This window comes from Chlorocebus sabaeus, chromosome 12 (assembly GCF_047675955.1).
Source record: "Chlorocebus sabaeus isolate Y175 chromosome 12, mChlSab1.0.hap1, whole genome shotgun sequence".
Lineage (NCBI taxonomy): Eukaryota > Metazoa > Chordata > Mammalia > Primates > Cercopithecidae > Chlorocebus > Chlorocebus sabaeus.
The window spans coordinates 70198251-70214321 of NC_132915.1; the positions used below are offsets into that span (position 1 = coordinate 70198251).

General features: G+C 43.2%; 1 protein-coding gene across 7 annotated transcripts in view; it reads left to right on the forward strand.

Moving 5' to 3' along the window:
- INVS (inversin) overlaps nucleotides 1–16071 on the forward strand; it is a 234741-nt gene that overhangs the window by 174176 nt on the left and 44494 nt on the right. For 6 of the 7 annotated variants that reach the window (XM_073021805.1, XM_007968584.3, XM_073021807.1 and 3 more), the window contains 2 exons: nucleotides 7435–7718; nucleotides 14864–15578. In XM_073021805.1, the coding sequence (XP_072877906.1) occupies nucleotides 7435–7718; nucleotides 14864–15578 (999 nt within the window). The remainder of the gene's footprint in view (nucleotides 1–7434; nucleotides 7719–14863; nucleotides 15579–16071) is intronic. The other variant, XM_007968589.3, reaches the window with a different exon arrangement.

The window sequence follows — 16071 nt, forward strand, 5'->3', positions numbered from 1 at the left end:
GAACAAGGACTATGTGTTATTTACCTCCACATCTCTAGTACCTTAGAATGTTTGGTATATAGTAAGCATTCAATAAATAAATGTTCAGTAAATTCCCCTACAAAGGGTCTAAAACGTTACATAAGCCATTGATCACTGTAGACCTTAGTTTCCCCATCAGTCAAATGGAAAGGTTGGACCAAATCCTCTCTTAGGTCTCTTTCAGTTCTTATACTGTGACTCTCTATAAGTGTACAACTTTAACTTGTTTGTCTTGTTCAAGGCAGCAAACACATTATATACCACTTCTCCTCACAACACTCTTTGACACTTATATATTCATTTGGTTTCCAACTCCCTGAATATTGGTCATGAGAAAATTATCATTTGACAGATTATAACAGTCTGTGTTCTGATTTTAAAAAGAAAGACCAGAGCAAAGGGGCTGACCGCTGTCTGTACTTGAACATGAAACCATGATTCTGTAAACTTTTTAGACTCACACTGTTTACAAGTCTTATCCCTGCCAGATTTAGAGAATATTGGGAAGGGCTGGGTACGGTGGCTCATGCCTGTAATCCCAGCACTTTGGGAGGCCGAGGTGGGCGGATCAAGAGGTCAGAAGATCGAGACCATCCTGGCTAACACAGTGAAACCCTGTCTCTACTAAAAATACAAAAAATTAGCCAGGTATGGTGGCAGGCACCTGTAGTCCCAGCTACTTGGGAGGCTAAGGTAGGAGAATGGCAGTAAACCTGGGAGGCATAGCTTGCAGTGAGCCAAGATCACGCCACTGCACTCCAGCCTGGGCAACAGAGCGAGACTCCATCTCAAAAACAAAAAAAGAGAATATTGGGAAGAACAACTACAGGTAAATACCCTGTTTCTTGTTTAGAAGATATAAGGAAGCTTAGCCAAATAGTTGATGTTAATTTGTCTCTAGGAACCAAAAACATACCCATAAGAAATGGAAGCCCGATTGAATAATGTGGATTTTAGATATTACAAATATAGATAAATATTAAAAAGTAGACATGACAGCTGTCCTTAATCTCATTTTATAAATGCAGAGATGGGCACAAAAAGGTTAGCCTGCCTGAAGTCACACAGCTAGTAAGGAAGAGAGATGGCACATGGATCTAAGTCTCAAGGCCAAGCTACCTACCATTACTTGGTTCAAGGGAATCCTCCTACCAGCCAAGCCCATGCTAGAGGCTGTCCCCAGATGCTAGCAACCATCTGATTGAATAACCATCTGGCTCATTCAGTTATGCCACTGTTGATCCCATTCGTTGTTAAGAGAGTGGTGCCAAGCTACCATTATCAATTCTATAATGTAATTCAATAACACTCTTCCTATTAGCCTCAAAACTAACAGAACAGAGCACACCAATATTCTCCTAAATCCTTGAGAAAGTTACAAATATCGATTGGTCCCTAGCCTACACCAGGACAAGTAATTAGAATGGCAGCATTTAGGCAAAGCTGGGTTAAATCAGTACAACTGGACACACTAAGTAGACTTCTCTTTTCTGTAGAAGCATTTTAATCACTTCTCTCAGACCTCACTAGGTCTTGTATTCATGGCAATGGAAACCTGAATATTCATGGGATGGGAAAGAGCCTGCCTGTTTCTGCAGTGTCTGATAGAATTAATTTATTCGTGTCAAAAGTGGGCAAATAGAACTCTCTTATGGGTCGCAGTATTTAGAAGGCACATAGTGGGGTAGAAAAAATACCAACTTCCATAACTCCAACTATGCAGGGCCAGAGTCAAGAGTTTGCCATACTGCACAAATAGATATATCCACTCCTGAGATGCTGAAGCCGTCGTACATTCAAGTCATTTAACTTACTGCCCTTGATCAGCTTTTGTTAAAATTTGTTAAAATTTCTGATCACTCAGCTTCTTTTTAGCCCTTTTCTTGCCAGATTTCCATCCAGGCTAGTAATTTGTAAAAATTTCTATCTGTGAGTGTTAGATTTGGTTTTAGGGGGCTTTGGGGGAATATCTCTGCCCCACAATAGCCCTTGAGCAATGTGAAGCAGCGTTGTGTCCTGTAAATCTTTTATTCCTGGGTAGACAGCCCCAGTCCCATCAGCTGAGAATCTGGAAACCCCTCTTCACCCTGTGGAGCACAGGACCTGAAACAGATGTTGTCAAAGATTTGATCCCCAGTTGACTTTCTCACTTTCTTATCCTGTGAGCCTCTGAAGAGCTACAACAATTGTTCTAAAAGAGACAGTACAAACCAGACTAAATTAGCAGCCCATTAGAAGCTATCGTCTACCCAATTTCTCTTCACATAGTAGGAAAAAGAGAGAGAGAAAGGTGGGACTATTTTATCCACTAATATTCTGCCATGTTAATAATTTTCCTGCAGAAATGTTGTTTGCTGTGTCATAGAACTTTTAAAAATTTTTCATATCAACTAGAATAATATTGGTTCTTTTTCTGATATTTGTTCTAAGCTTTACAAGTAAAATAGACCTTTATAACATAGTGTACCTTCATGATTAAATTTTGTTTTTGTTTTGTTTTGTTTTGTTTTTTTGAGACAGAGCCTCGCTCTGTCGCCCAGGCTGGAGTGCAGTGGCACAATCTCGGGTCACTGCAAGCTCCACCTCCCAGGTTCACGCCATTCTCCTGCCTCAGCCTCCTGAGTAGCTGGGACTACAGGCGCCCGCCACCATGCCCAGCTAATTTTTTGTATTTTTAGTAGAGATGGGGTTTCACCATGTTAGTCAAGATGGTCTCACTCTCCTGACCTCATGATCCACCCGCCTCAGCCTCCCAAAGTGCTGGGATTACAGGCGTGAGCCACCGTGCCCGGCCCTGATTAAAGATCTTTGACATTTCTTTATAACTTAAGAAAAAAACATTTAAATTTCAGGACAATTATTGAATCTAAGAGCTAAGGACTAAACACTACATTGAAAGCTAGGTATGGCTGAGTGCAGTGGCTCACACCTGTAATCCCAGCCCTTTGAGAGGCTGAGGTGGGAGGATCACTTGAGGCCAGGAGTTGAGGACAAGCCTGGGCAACATAGGGAGACCTTGTCTCTACAAAATATTTTTTTAAAAATTAGCCTAAAAGTTCAAGGTTACAGTGAGCTATGATTGCACCACTGCATTCCAGCCTAGGTGACAGAGTGAGACCCTGTCTCTAAAAATAAAAATAAAAAAGAAAGCTCATTTTTAAATACTGTGAATGATTAGTTTGAAGTGGCATCCCCAGCTTCTTCATATGACCCAATTAATTTTTTAAATAATGGAAGAAGTTAGGTGAAATTTTTAAAAACAACTCTGTCATGGGGATGAATTTTACCAGGAGATAAAGCAGCTGAGTTCTATCTTGGCTCTGTCTGTAGTTTACCATGTAGCCTTGGGTAGGTCACTTACCTCTCTGCCTGTTTTCTTATCTACCAAATGAGGGTGTCACCCTCAATATACTGTGTTTTTTTCAAATTCTTACACTATGAGCAATGGTTCTGGACCTTTTCCCCAGGGAGACACATACATGTGGGGTCACGTTCAACTCTCAGAAGCTGAATTGTTTGTGTTGTTGTTGTTACTGCTGCTGCTTTAGTTTTAAGGCAGCAATATAGATAAAATAGGATATAGGTTATGCATAATTTCCAGTTTTAATCCCACTCCATTTTTCCCCAATTGTTGCGGGAAGTCAGGGACCCCAAACAGAGGGACCTGCTGAAGCCGTGACAGAAGAACATAAATTGTGGAGATTTCATGGACATTTATCACTTCCCCAATCGATACTCATATAATTTCCTATGCCTGTCTTTACTTTAATCTTTTAATCCTGTCATCTTTGTAAGCTGAGGATATATTTCACCTCTGGATGCTGTGATGATTGCGTTAACTGCACAAATTGTTCATAAAGCATGTGTGGTTGAACAATATGAAATCTGGGCACCTTAAGAACAGGATAGCAGTGATTTTCAGGGAACAAGGGATATAACCTTAAAGTCTGGCTGCCTGGGAGCCAGGCGGAACAGAGCCATATTTCTCTTATTACTGAAAATGGGTAAGAGAAATATCGCTGAATTCTTTCACCAATAAGGAATATTAATAATTAACAGCCCTGGGAAAAGAATGCATTCTTGGGGAGGCCTCTAAAATGGCTGCTCTGGGGGTGTCTGCCTTATGCAGTTGCAGATCAGGGATGAAACACGCCCTGGCCTCCTGCAGCGCCCCCAGACTTGCTAGGATTAGGAAATTCCAGCCTGGCAAATTCTGTCAGACCAGTTCAAGGCTCTTGAATCCTGTTAAGATGTTTATCAATGACAATGCATGCACAGCGGGACATGGAAGTTCATTAGTGATTCTAGTTTCGCCCTGACCTTCTGCCTTGTGATCTTTTGTTGCCCTTGAAGCATGTGATCTCTGTGACCCACACCCTATGCGTACACTCCCTCCCCTTTGAAAATTGCTAATAAAAACTTGCTGGTTTTGTGGCTCAGGGGGCATCACAAAACCTGCTGACATATGTCTCTCCCGGACACCCAGCTTTAAAATTCCTCTCTTTTGTACTCTTTCCCTTTATTTCTCAGACCAGCTGACACTTAGGGAAAATAGAAAGGAACCTACATTGAATTATCGGGGGTGGGTTCCCCCAATATCCAGTGATCACTGCTATTACATCAAGAACCACTGCTCTGAAGAACTTCACAATTGTGGGCCATGTGCCACCTGGAAGATTTTTTTAATGTAAAATGCATCAATTAAAAAAAATTAATTATATTTATAAGACCAGGGGCTAATTATTCATTCAGATGACTGCATTCTGTCTCCTAATTCTGCTTACTTAGTTCTACCAAAATGAAAAATCACTCCCCTGTATCTCCCCTCCAAAGCAATCTCCAGAAGTCAAAGCCCTCTTGCTTTCTGGATGTCCTGACCACTTTAAAATGCTGGATCCCCTGTTCCTCATGTGACTGCCTTTGTTTAAAGGCCCAGAAAGGTCTGCAGTGATAAGGTTTGCCCCGGGACTGGCTACAGAGAGGCTTCTTGGAATTGAATAAGGAGCTGTTTGGTTTCCTAAAAAGAAAGAGGAGACTGCTCAAATAACAAAGTCTAATTTGTCACCTCAGAGTCCCCCTTAATGGCAGTGAGATCCATATAGGTGCCAACCCAGACAGACACCCACATGTGTCTGTCTAATGAGCCAATATCATTCCCTTAAAACAGCCCTGCTCATCGGTGCTGATAAAAAGCACAGCCCTTCCTCTGCCTTCCTGGAGCAAGGCTATTAAATCTATTAGCAGCACTTCAGCCACCCAGATGCTTCCACCTTCTTCTGAAAAGCAGCCTTGTCCCAGACAGATCACACTGAAATGGCGCCTACTCGCATCTGTATGAATCTCAAGTTCTGAGATGACAGGCTGTCCAGCTGGCCTGTAGACCGCAGTCATTAGCAGGTGGCAAAGATGTCACAAAACCAGAGTCGAATAAAAACACCAGAGCTGTACAGGAGTTAGCACAACCCATCTGGCCATGTTCTTGGTAATGGGACTCAGTAGAAAACTGTTAGATAAGCAAGCTTGGACCCCACATCAGGGGCTACTCCATACAGGAGGAAAGAGCTTCAGAAGGAGAATTTAACAAGTTGACAAGGTTTTAAATCAAAGTGTAACCCAGGTATCTGTCAGCTGGGACTTTCCTGTCCCTTGAGATCTAAATAAGCTTTGCTTCAAATGCCGTAGTCCGTGGCAGTCTGGATTCTATGACTGCTTGTCAGCTTAGGGTCTCCACCTTGTCTCATGCTTCTGTGTCTGATCCTTAGCCCTGCACCTTGTCAGGTTGCCTATCAAGATGGCATGCTCATGTGTGAACAAGGTGGACTTTACAAAAAGTTGGTGTCAATGTGGAGAATCACATTTCATATTGTATGTTTCATTCCACCTAGTGGTATAGTGAGCAGTCCATGTTAGACTTTCCTTTGCTCTTAAGCCTGGCTACTCAAGGTGTGGCCAGAGGGCCAGCAACACCTGGATCACCTGGGCGCTTGTTAGAAATGCAGAATCTTGAGTTCTCCCCAGCCTTTCTAAGTCAGAATCCATAATTACCAAGATACCAGGTGATTCAGCCCAATAAAGTGTGAGGAGCACACAACTAAAGTCCTTTTCAGCTGGGCGTGGTGGTGCACGCCTATAATCCCAACCCTTTGGGAGGCCAAAGCTGGGGGATGGCTTGAGCCCAGGAGTTCAAAACCAGCCTGGACAACAAAGTGAGACCACCGCCCCCCCCGCAACCCTGCCCACCGATCTCTACAAAAAATTTAAAAATTATCCAGGTGTGGTGGCGCATGCTACTCAGGAGGCTGAGGTGGGAGGATCGCTTAAGCCTGGGAGTTCAAGGCTGCGGGGAGCTAAGAAGGCACCACTGCACACTGCACTCTAGCCTAGGTAAAAGACCCTGTCTTTAAAAAGATAAATAGATACAAAATATAACATTTCTTCCATCATAAATTAGGTCTTTGTTTTCCTGGCTGTCCCCTTCTGGGTAGAAGATTCCTTAAGGGAAGGACCTGAAATCTGTGGTCATCATTTCTGTATCTTCAGTGCCCAGCAGAGAGAGAGACTCAGAAATTGTGTTTTTCCTCCTGTCTTTGCCTTGGGAATCCCTACAAATTAACAGCAGTGGTCAAATGAATCCTGCCCCTAACTCAGCCCCTTCCTTTGTCCTTAGTTAGGGGCCTGGGCTACCTTTCTGAGCCACGTCAGACCCACCTGCGTCACCCTGCTACTCATCTTTAGATGGGTCCCTCCTCCCCAGCCCTTGTCTGTTCTCTTGCTACCCAAGGGTTCCAGCTTTGCCACCAGCTACTCATGTGTGACTTTTTGAAAATCACCCTACCTTCTGGGTCTCATCTGTAAAATGAGTGGATTTGACTCATTAGCTAGAGCTCTTAACGGCAGCATTTGCAACTCACAGGTGTGTTTTAATCACTGGCAAGGTACTTTGCAAGTGACTTTTTATATGATCATTAAGGTTTGCCAATGGGCTTTTTTAAATGAATAGAGCAGATTCAAGGTTATCCCTTTGACTGTCATTCTCAGTTGCATTCTGGTGTGCCTTCTGAAACAGGAGAAAAACGGGTGGTGGTACAGGTAGCTCCAGGGATCACACACAAGCTTGGGGCATACACACCGTTGGGAATGTGTTATGTTTCACATTCAGAAAAGTTGCCTGGTTATCTCTCATGTGTCTCAACAGCACAAAGACTGATCTATAAACTTTTCAGCTCCATCATCTTTTGGGCTATAAGGCCTGGTGTAAAAGAGGTGGTTTTTATTTTATCTGGAGAAAAGACTGCTCTTGGAAAATGCAAATTTCCAAATATCTCCTCTTAAAATTTAAATCTCACACAGAGACACTTGAGCAGGTGATACTCTTTACATTTTTTTCCTTTTCCTCTTTGACTTTGCTTCCAGAAAGCGAGAGGAAGAAAACAAACGAAAAGAGGCAGAACAGCAAAAAGGAAGGCAAAGCCCAGATTCCTGCAGACCCCAGGCCCTTCCCTGTCTGCCCAGCACCCAGGATGCACCCAGCAGGCAGAGCCGGGCCCCCAGCAAGCAGCCTCCTGCTGGCAACGTGGCCCAAGGCCCTGAGCCAAGAGACAGCAGAGGATCTCCAGGAGGGTCTCTAGGCAGAGCCCTCCAGAAGGAGCAGTATACTTCCTTGGATTTGCAGGGAACAAACTCCAGAAGGCCAAATGGTAGGTGTATTGCCTTTGTCATCTCCTGCTGGCCCACAGACTGTGGGCTTTTTTCTTTGGTGTATTTAGACCAATTACACTTAAGATAATTGTTGTATTAGCACTTAGGTCCACCACTTTATGATTTGTGTTCTGCTTGTTTCCTCTGGTTCTCATTTCTCTTTTTTTCCCTTCCTGTAGGTTACTTCAGCATTTTTAAGCATTCCATCTTGATTGATTTATGGTTTTTTGTTTTCTTTTCTTTTTTAGAGTGAAGCGTGAAAACCTTACTTCCATTTATCTTGTGCACTTTTAAGTATTATTGCTTAGGTATCAGATGGTGTCATAAATTTTGTTTCAGTCATGAGATACAATTTATAAAACTCACAAAGGAAATAACATTTTATGCACCCGTATTTCTGCTCTTCTGTTGTTTCTTCTTCCTTCCTGATGCTCTAAGATTCTTGTAGCCTTTCCTTTCTGTATGAAGAGCTTTCTTTGGCCAATCTTTAAGGGTATGTCTGCTAGCAACAAATTCTTTCAGTTTTCCTTTGTCTGAGAATGTTTTTATTTGATTCCTGAAGAATCATTAAGACAGATGTAGAATTCGTGGTTGGCAGTTCTTTTCTTTTAGCACTTGAAAAATATTGTGCCATTTCCTTTTGACTTCCATGGTTTCAGATGAGAAATCCACTGTCCTTCAAATTGGTGTTTCTCAGTAACAGTCCTAGGTAATATGTCATTTCTCTCTGGCTGCTTTCAAGATTTTAAAATTTATCATTAGCTTTCAGGAGTTTAATATGATGTGTCTTGGCATGGGTTTTTGCAGTTTATCCTATTTAGAGTTTACCTGTATGTCAGGGGTCCCCATGATCCCCATCCCCAAGACTACCACCAGGTTTGGTGATGTTGGAGGATTTACTAGGGAGACTCAGCATATAGTTGTACTCCCAGTTAGGATTTATTATATCAAAGGGACACAAAGCAAAATGAGCAAAGAGAAAAGGTGTATGGAGCAATGTCCAGAGGAAATTAGGCACGAGCTTCCAGTGGCTCTCCCCCAGTGGAGTCACACGCAACACGTTTAATTCCTTCTGCAATAAATTTAACAACCAGTCAGACAAACTTTTGTTGACAAAGAAAGCTCACATGAACCTAGGACTCCAGGATTTTTATCTGGAGTCAGTCACATAGATACCCTCTGCCTAGCATATGCCAAAATTCCAGACTCCCAGAAGGAACAGTGTGCAGCACGAACCCTATTGTTTGCATGAAGCAATTTAAACACATTGAGCTACTCTTAGAAGTTAGAAAATGGTAGGAGCTTTCTCAAAATCTAAGTGCAAATGCCAACACAGTGAAAAGGGCAAATTATGTCTTCGTATTATTATGAAAATAGCCCTGACCTTATGGACTTTCTCAGAAGGTGGCTCTGGAACTTCATGATTACTGAATTCAGGGCTTGGACAGTTCAACCTGTTTCTTTGAACCTTAACTTCCTTAGCTATGAAGTGAGGGTATACTTTCTACACCACGAGGTAGCTATGGATAGAAATAATTCATGTAGAGTACTTGTTACAGCCCATAACTCATCGTAGGTTTTCAGTAACTATTATTATTGAGCCACACATTAATCCAGCCAAGAACAACTACAGAAAAGTATACATAAAATGATTACAGGCTGGGTGCAGTGACTCACACCTGTAATCCCAACACTTTGGGAGGCCGGGGCAGGCAGATTACTCGAGGCCAGAAGTTCAAGACCAGCCTGGCCAACTTGGCAAAACTCCATCTCTACTAAAAATATAAAAATTAGCCAGGCATGGTGGTACATGCAACTCAGGAGGCTGAAGCACAAGAGCTGCTTGAACCTGAGAGGCGTTAGTTGCATTGGGCTGAGATTGTGTCTTTGCACTCCAGCCTGGGCAACAGTGAGACTCTGTCTCCAAATATATATATATATGTAAAATGACTATAAACATTTTTGGAATATAATTCCATAATCAACTTTACAGTGTAATCCTTAAGGATTATATACTCATGATGCTTTGCTACATATTCATTCATTTATTCATCCAACCAGCTTTAATTAAGCTCCCATAATGTGACAGTCATGTTGAACTTCCTTGAGTTTTTTCTTAGCTTGGGGCCTTTGCAGATGCCACTCCCTTTACCTTATTTTTGAGATATCAGGGATAATGTTGCTTCTTCTGTTCAACCCTTATCTCCCCACTAAAGGAGGCTATAGTTTCCTGCTATATGCTCCCATACTTCTCCTATACTTCCCTCTTATAAAGATCATCACTTTTTACTGTTATTACTGGTTTACTTGTCATTTTTTCCACTAAACTGCAAGATCTGTGAGAGCAGGGTTGCTTCCATTGTCTACTGCTGTAAACAAACCACACAAAGACGAAGTGACTTTGAACAATAACGATTTAATTATTATGATTCTATTTGGGTTGGAAAGTTTCTTTACAGGCTTCATCTGGTCTCACTCATGTGTCTACATTCAGGTGGAGAGTCAGTGGAATTCCATGTCTAAGATATACTGACTTGAATGTCTAGCAATTGATGCAAGCTATCAGATGGGATTCTTTGACTCTGTTTTACATGGTTTTCATCCTCCAGTAGACTAGACTGGCTTCCTTACATCATGGTCTCAGGACAGCATTCTCAGAAAGCAAAGATAAGGCCGGGCGCGGTGGCTGACGCCTGTAATTCCAGCACTTTGGGAGGCCGAGGCGGGCGGATCACAAGGTCAGGAGATCGAGACCACGGTGAAACCCCGTCTCTACTAAAAATACAAAAAATTAGCCGGGCGCAGTAGTGGGCGCCTGTAGTCCCAGCTACTCGGGAGGCTGAGGCAGGAGAATGGCGTGAACCCGGGAGGCGAAGCTTGCAGTGAGCCGAGGTCGCCGCGCCACTGCACTCCAGCCTGGGGGACACAGCGAGACTCCGTCTCCAAAAAAAAAAAAAAAAAAAAAAAAAAAAAAAAAAAAAAAAAGAAAGCAAAGATAAAAGCCACAAGACCTCTTGAGAAATAGACTCTAGAATTTGCACACATTGTATTGATCAAAGCAAGTTACAAGACCATCCAAGACCAAATGATGTGGAGAAATAGATTCCACCTTTGTGCATACGAAGATGGGAGGAATTTTTGGCTATTAAACAACCTGTCATAGTTCCTATTTGGTCACAGATTATTCACATTCCTCCCACATGCAAGATATTCTTACCCCTTGATATGGATTGGCTCTGTGTCCCCATCCAAATCTCATTGCAATTCCCAATGTTCGGGGAGGGACTTGGTGGGAGGTGATTGGATCATGGGGGCAGATTTCTCCCATGCTGTTCTCATGATAGTGAGTTCTCACAAGATCTGATGGTTTAAATGTGTGTGGCACTTACCCCCTCGCTCACGCTCTCTCCTGCTACCATGTGAAGAAGGTGCTTGCTTCCCCTTTGCCTTCCACCATGATTGTAGGTTTCCTGAGGCCTGCCAGTCATGCTTCCTGTTAAGCCTGTGGAACTGTGAGTCGATTAAACCTCTTTTCTTTATAAATTACCCAGTCTCAGGTAGTTCTTTATAGCAGTGTAGGAATAGACTGATACATCCCTATCTCAGTACCCCAAAATCTCAACCTGATTATCTCATCACACTTGAAGTCTAGGATTTTAAGACATGAATCAGATGTGGTTCAGGTTCACCAGCTGGGACTCTTTGTGATTCAGAGATCAATCAGCCAAAAAGATACATTATCAACACCACTCCCCCACACCCAACAAACAGTGGTGAGATAGGAACAGAATAACCACAGTAGACAAAAGGGGGTAGAATAGGAGGCGCATAGCAGCCATTAGTCCATAGCAATTCTGAAAGCCAGCTGGTCACATTTTACCAGGGCCCCTACTCTGAGGTAAAATTCCTTGATTAGGGTCTCATTTTACTCCTGGTGCCTTCCTATTCCATTGTTCTCCATGGCTCTTGGCTCTGCTACCTGAATTCTTGACTCTGCTCTCTGAGAAGTCCTTCCTTTTCCAAAGAAATGCCCGTTTGCAGCTGAGTAGCTTTCTCAGCCTAGCTCCTGACTATAGGATACTGGGGCCCCAGAGGCTTCTTTTTGATTTGAACTATGTCACCAGTTCAAGCTTGTGGTACTCTCAATAATACAATTATCTAAAAAGCTGCATGGGCTTCCTGTGAATCTGATTGGATTCATTTCATATTTCAAAAGCCACATCCATAATTTTTCAAACAAGCTTTTCTCTCATTTGAGTGGCTCAGATTTCTGTGGGAAAATGCCCTTGAGATTCTTAGAAATTCTTTTGTCGAGCTGAGAAGGCCTATTATATACCACCTTAAATATTTTTTAATCTTAATAAAGGGTGTACAGCCATACTTTGTTTTGTTTTTTGAGACAGGGTCTCACCCTGTCACCCAGGCTGGAGTGCAGTGGTGCAATCACAGCTCACTGCAACTTCTGCCTCCCAGGCTCAAGTGATCCCCCCACCTCAGCCTCCCGGGTAGCTGGGACCATAGGTGTGTGCTACCATGCCTGGCTAATTTTTTGCATTTCTTTTTCGTAGAGACGAGATTTCATCATATTGCCGAGGCTGGTCTCAAACTCCTGGGCTCAAGCAATCTACCTGCCTTGGCCTCCCAAAGTGCTGGGATTTTATAAGTGTTAGTCACTGTGTCCGGCCTGATTTGATCTTTATGCTGAGGCCTATGAGATTTTTGCTGGCTGGAAAGAATAAAAATGTTAAAATAGTTTTATTTTCTAACCCAGCACATCCTGGGATCTTTACATTATCTCTAAATTTTGCTTGCAAATGGAACAGTTTTTTCTTCATTTTATTTGCTTTCTCCCCATATCTTGTCATATGTAGGTTAAAAAGCAGTTGACATTTTGTTCTACATTCCATCTGGAAACCTCCTGAACTGTATCTACAGCTTCATTAGGTATATTTTCTATCTTCTACGTTACTGCAGGTGACAATTTTGCCAGTTAATTCTGCCACTGAATAACAAGGTTCACTTCTCTCTAGATTCCCACAGCAATTTCTTCTCTGCTCTTCCAGACTTCACCAGTACTCTCTTCATTGCCTTCCCAGCTTCTGCTCACCAACCAGTCCAAAGTCAATACCATGGATTTTATATTTTAAGACAGCACCTCTCTTTTATAGATATAAATATCTGTGTTGGTTATCTCCTGTAGCATAATAAACCACTCCCAAAACTAAGTGGCTTAAAACAACAGAAGTTTATTATTTCTCACAGTCCTGTCAGCTACCTGGGCAGTTCCTCTTCTCGATCACCTGGGCTCACTCATGAGGTATATCTTCTTATATCCCTTTCTTTGTTTTTTCTTTTTTGAGACAGAGTTTTGCTCTTGTTGCCCAGGCTGGAGTGCAGTGGCGTGAGCTTGGCTCACCGCCACCTCCGCCTCCTGGGTTCAAGCGATTCTCCTGCCTCAGCCTCCTGAGTCACTGGGATGAAGGCATGCACCACCACACCCAACTAGTTTTTTTGTATTTTTAGTAGAGACGGGGTTTCTCCATGTTGGTCAGGCTGGTCTTGAACTCCTGACGTCAGGGGATCTGCCCGCCACGACCTCCCAAAATGCTGGGATTACAGGCGTGAGCCACCGTGCCCGGCCCATTCCTTTCTTTCTTACATGAAGAGTAGCATAGTTTAGATAGCTCTTTGGCACTTAAGAATATTTTATTTTACATTATTGAGACATAGTCTCACTTTGTTGCTCAGGCTGGAGTGCAGTGGCACAAACAGCTCACTGCACCCTCAACCTCCCAGGCTCAAGCGACCTTTCACCTCAGCCTTCTGAGTAGCTGGGACTACAGGCATGCACTACAATGTCTGGATAATTGTTTTTTTTTATTTTTAGAAGTGGGGTCTCACTGTGTTACCAGGCTTGTCTCAGACTTGGCTCAAGCAATCCTCTTGCCTCAGCCTCCCAAGGTGCTGGGCCACTGCACCCAGCCAGAACAGTTATTTTAAAGTCTGTTTCTGAAAACACATTATCTGGATAATCTATGTGCCTGTTTTGGTAAGATTTTTTTTCTTTTTCTTTGAGACAGAGTCTCGCTGTCACCCAGGCTGGAGTGCAGTGGCGCGATCTCAGCTCACTGCAACCTGTGCCTCCTGGGTTCAAGCGATTCTCCTGCCTCAGCCTCCCAAGTAGCTGGGACTACAGGCACACACCACCATGCCCAGCTAATTTTTGTATTTTTAGTAGAGACAAGGTTTCACCATGTTGGCCAGGCTGGTCTCAAACTCCTGACCTCATGATTCCCATCTCGGCCTCCCAAAGTGCTAGGATTACAGGCGTGAGCCACTGTGCCTGGCATATTTTTCATTTTAGATGTTAGTCATTTTCAGAGGACCCCTTTGTGCAGCCTGAGTTGAGAGCATGTCACACTAAAGCAATATTGTGTTTGCTTCTGTGAGGCATCGTGGGATATCTCCATCCTGAGAACGGTTTTTATGTTACTGTCTCCTATGGATTGAGAATAAATGAATACCAAGCCCATGTGAGGAAGAAGACTTTGGTTTTAAATTCTTATAGGAGACTCCTTACCCTATCCAGAACCTGAGCTGAAACAAACTTCCTTGTCATCTCCAAGTGCTGGAGAGCAGATTTTAAAATCTGGATTATTTCCAAAAGGTATATCCCTTCAAGAGTGCTGGCTTCAGGTAGAGTCTTGTTCCAGTTAACTTTCTTCCTGCAAGGCCTCATTTTCTGTTCTTATGTAGATGTTAAAAAACAGCCAGATATTTAATAAGACCATCTGTTGCCCACTCCACCACCATTACCTGCCTAAACAGTCACTGGATCAGCTCACACACTTAATTGCTTTGATTTTCAATTTTCTCTTTGTTTTTGGCCTCCAGAGTTCCTTTATTTTCTTAAAGGCATGACAGTGCTTTCCAAAGGATATCCATTATTTTTGTTAAGGTGAGAAGGGCTTCAGGTTATCTAACCTACCATATTGCTGGAAATAGAAGTTAAAGTTTTTTCCTAGTCGTATTTGCCACTATTATGGTAATGATATAGTCTAAGTCTGAATATCTTATGTGAACATATTAGCAAAATTATCCTACTATGCAAGTTTTGGACATATTTTTTCTTTGTTTCCCCAAGAAACAGCCAGAGAACATTCTAAAGGCCAATCTGCCTGTGTCCACTTCAGACCCAATGAAGGCAGTGATGGAAACAGGCATCCAGGAGTTCCCTCTGTTGAGAAGTCCAGAGGTGAGACAGCTGGTGATCAGCGGTGTGCAAAGGGGAAAGGCTTTGTGAAGCAGCCCTCCTGTATCAGGGTGGCTGGGCCTGATGAGAAAGGAGAGGACTCCAGGCGGGCAGCTGCAAGCCTTCCACCACACGATAGCCACTGGAAGCCCAGCAGGCGGCATGACACAGAACCCAAGGCCAAATGTGCCCCCCAGAAAAGGCGCACTCAAGAGCTCAAAGGAGGAAGGTGCTCCCCGGCTGGTTCTAGCCGGCCTGGCAGTGCCCGGGGGGAGGCAGTCCATGCTGGGCAGAATCCTCCTCACCATCGTACACCAAGAAACAAAGTGACACAAACCAAGCTCGCAGGAGGGCTCTATTCAGATTTGCCACAGAGCACAGAGGAGTTGAGGTCAGGAGCCAGGAGGCTGGGGACATCCACCCTGTCCGAGGACTTTCAGGTATCTAAGGAGACTGATCCAGTACCTGGTCTCTCTGGGCAGAGTGTGAATATTGACCTTCTCCCTGTAGAGCTCCGACTGCAGATAATTCAGAGAGAACGAAGGAGGAAAGAGCTGTTTCGCAAAAAGAACAAGGCAGCGGCAGTCATCCAGCGTGCCTGGCGAAGGTAGGAAAATGGGGTGCTGCCACATCTGTGGTTCTTTGGTTGTTACTGGTATTCTCAACATGACATCTGTGCTCTTTGATGTTTTCCCAATGAGTTCCATTTGGTGGCATGATAAGGCCAATTTTATGGAGCCTACCCATGAAATTCACACAAGATCCTAGTAATTTACATTGTGTAAACCATTTGGAAGATGTTTTTGCCTAGAAAGATGGGAAAGTGCTCCCAGCACAGCATGGGGTAAAGGAAAAAGTCCTGGGTTTGTAACCATGAAATGTCAGATTCAGGTAAGCTCAAACAGGTTATGTGACTTTGGGCAAATCTCGTGGCCCCCCGACCCTCTGCTTCTTCATCTGTAAAACAGGATTTAATAATTGTTGCACATGTCCTATTAATACGACAGGTTACTGGAATGAGATAATGCACACTTCATTAATTCTAAATTACCACACATAGGAGATACTTTTATTCTTATGTCTTTACTACCCAGAAACTA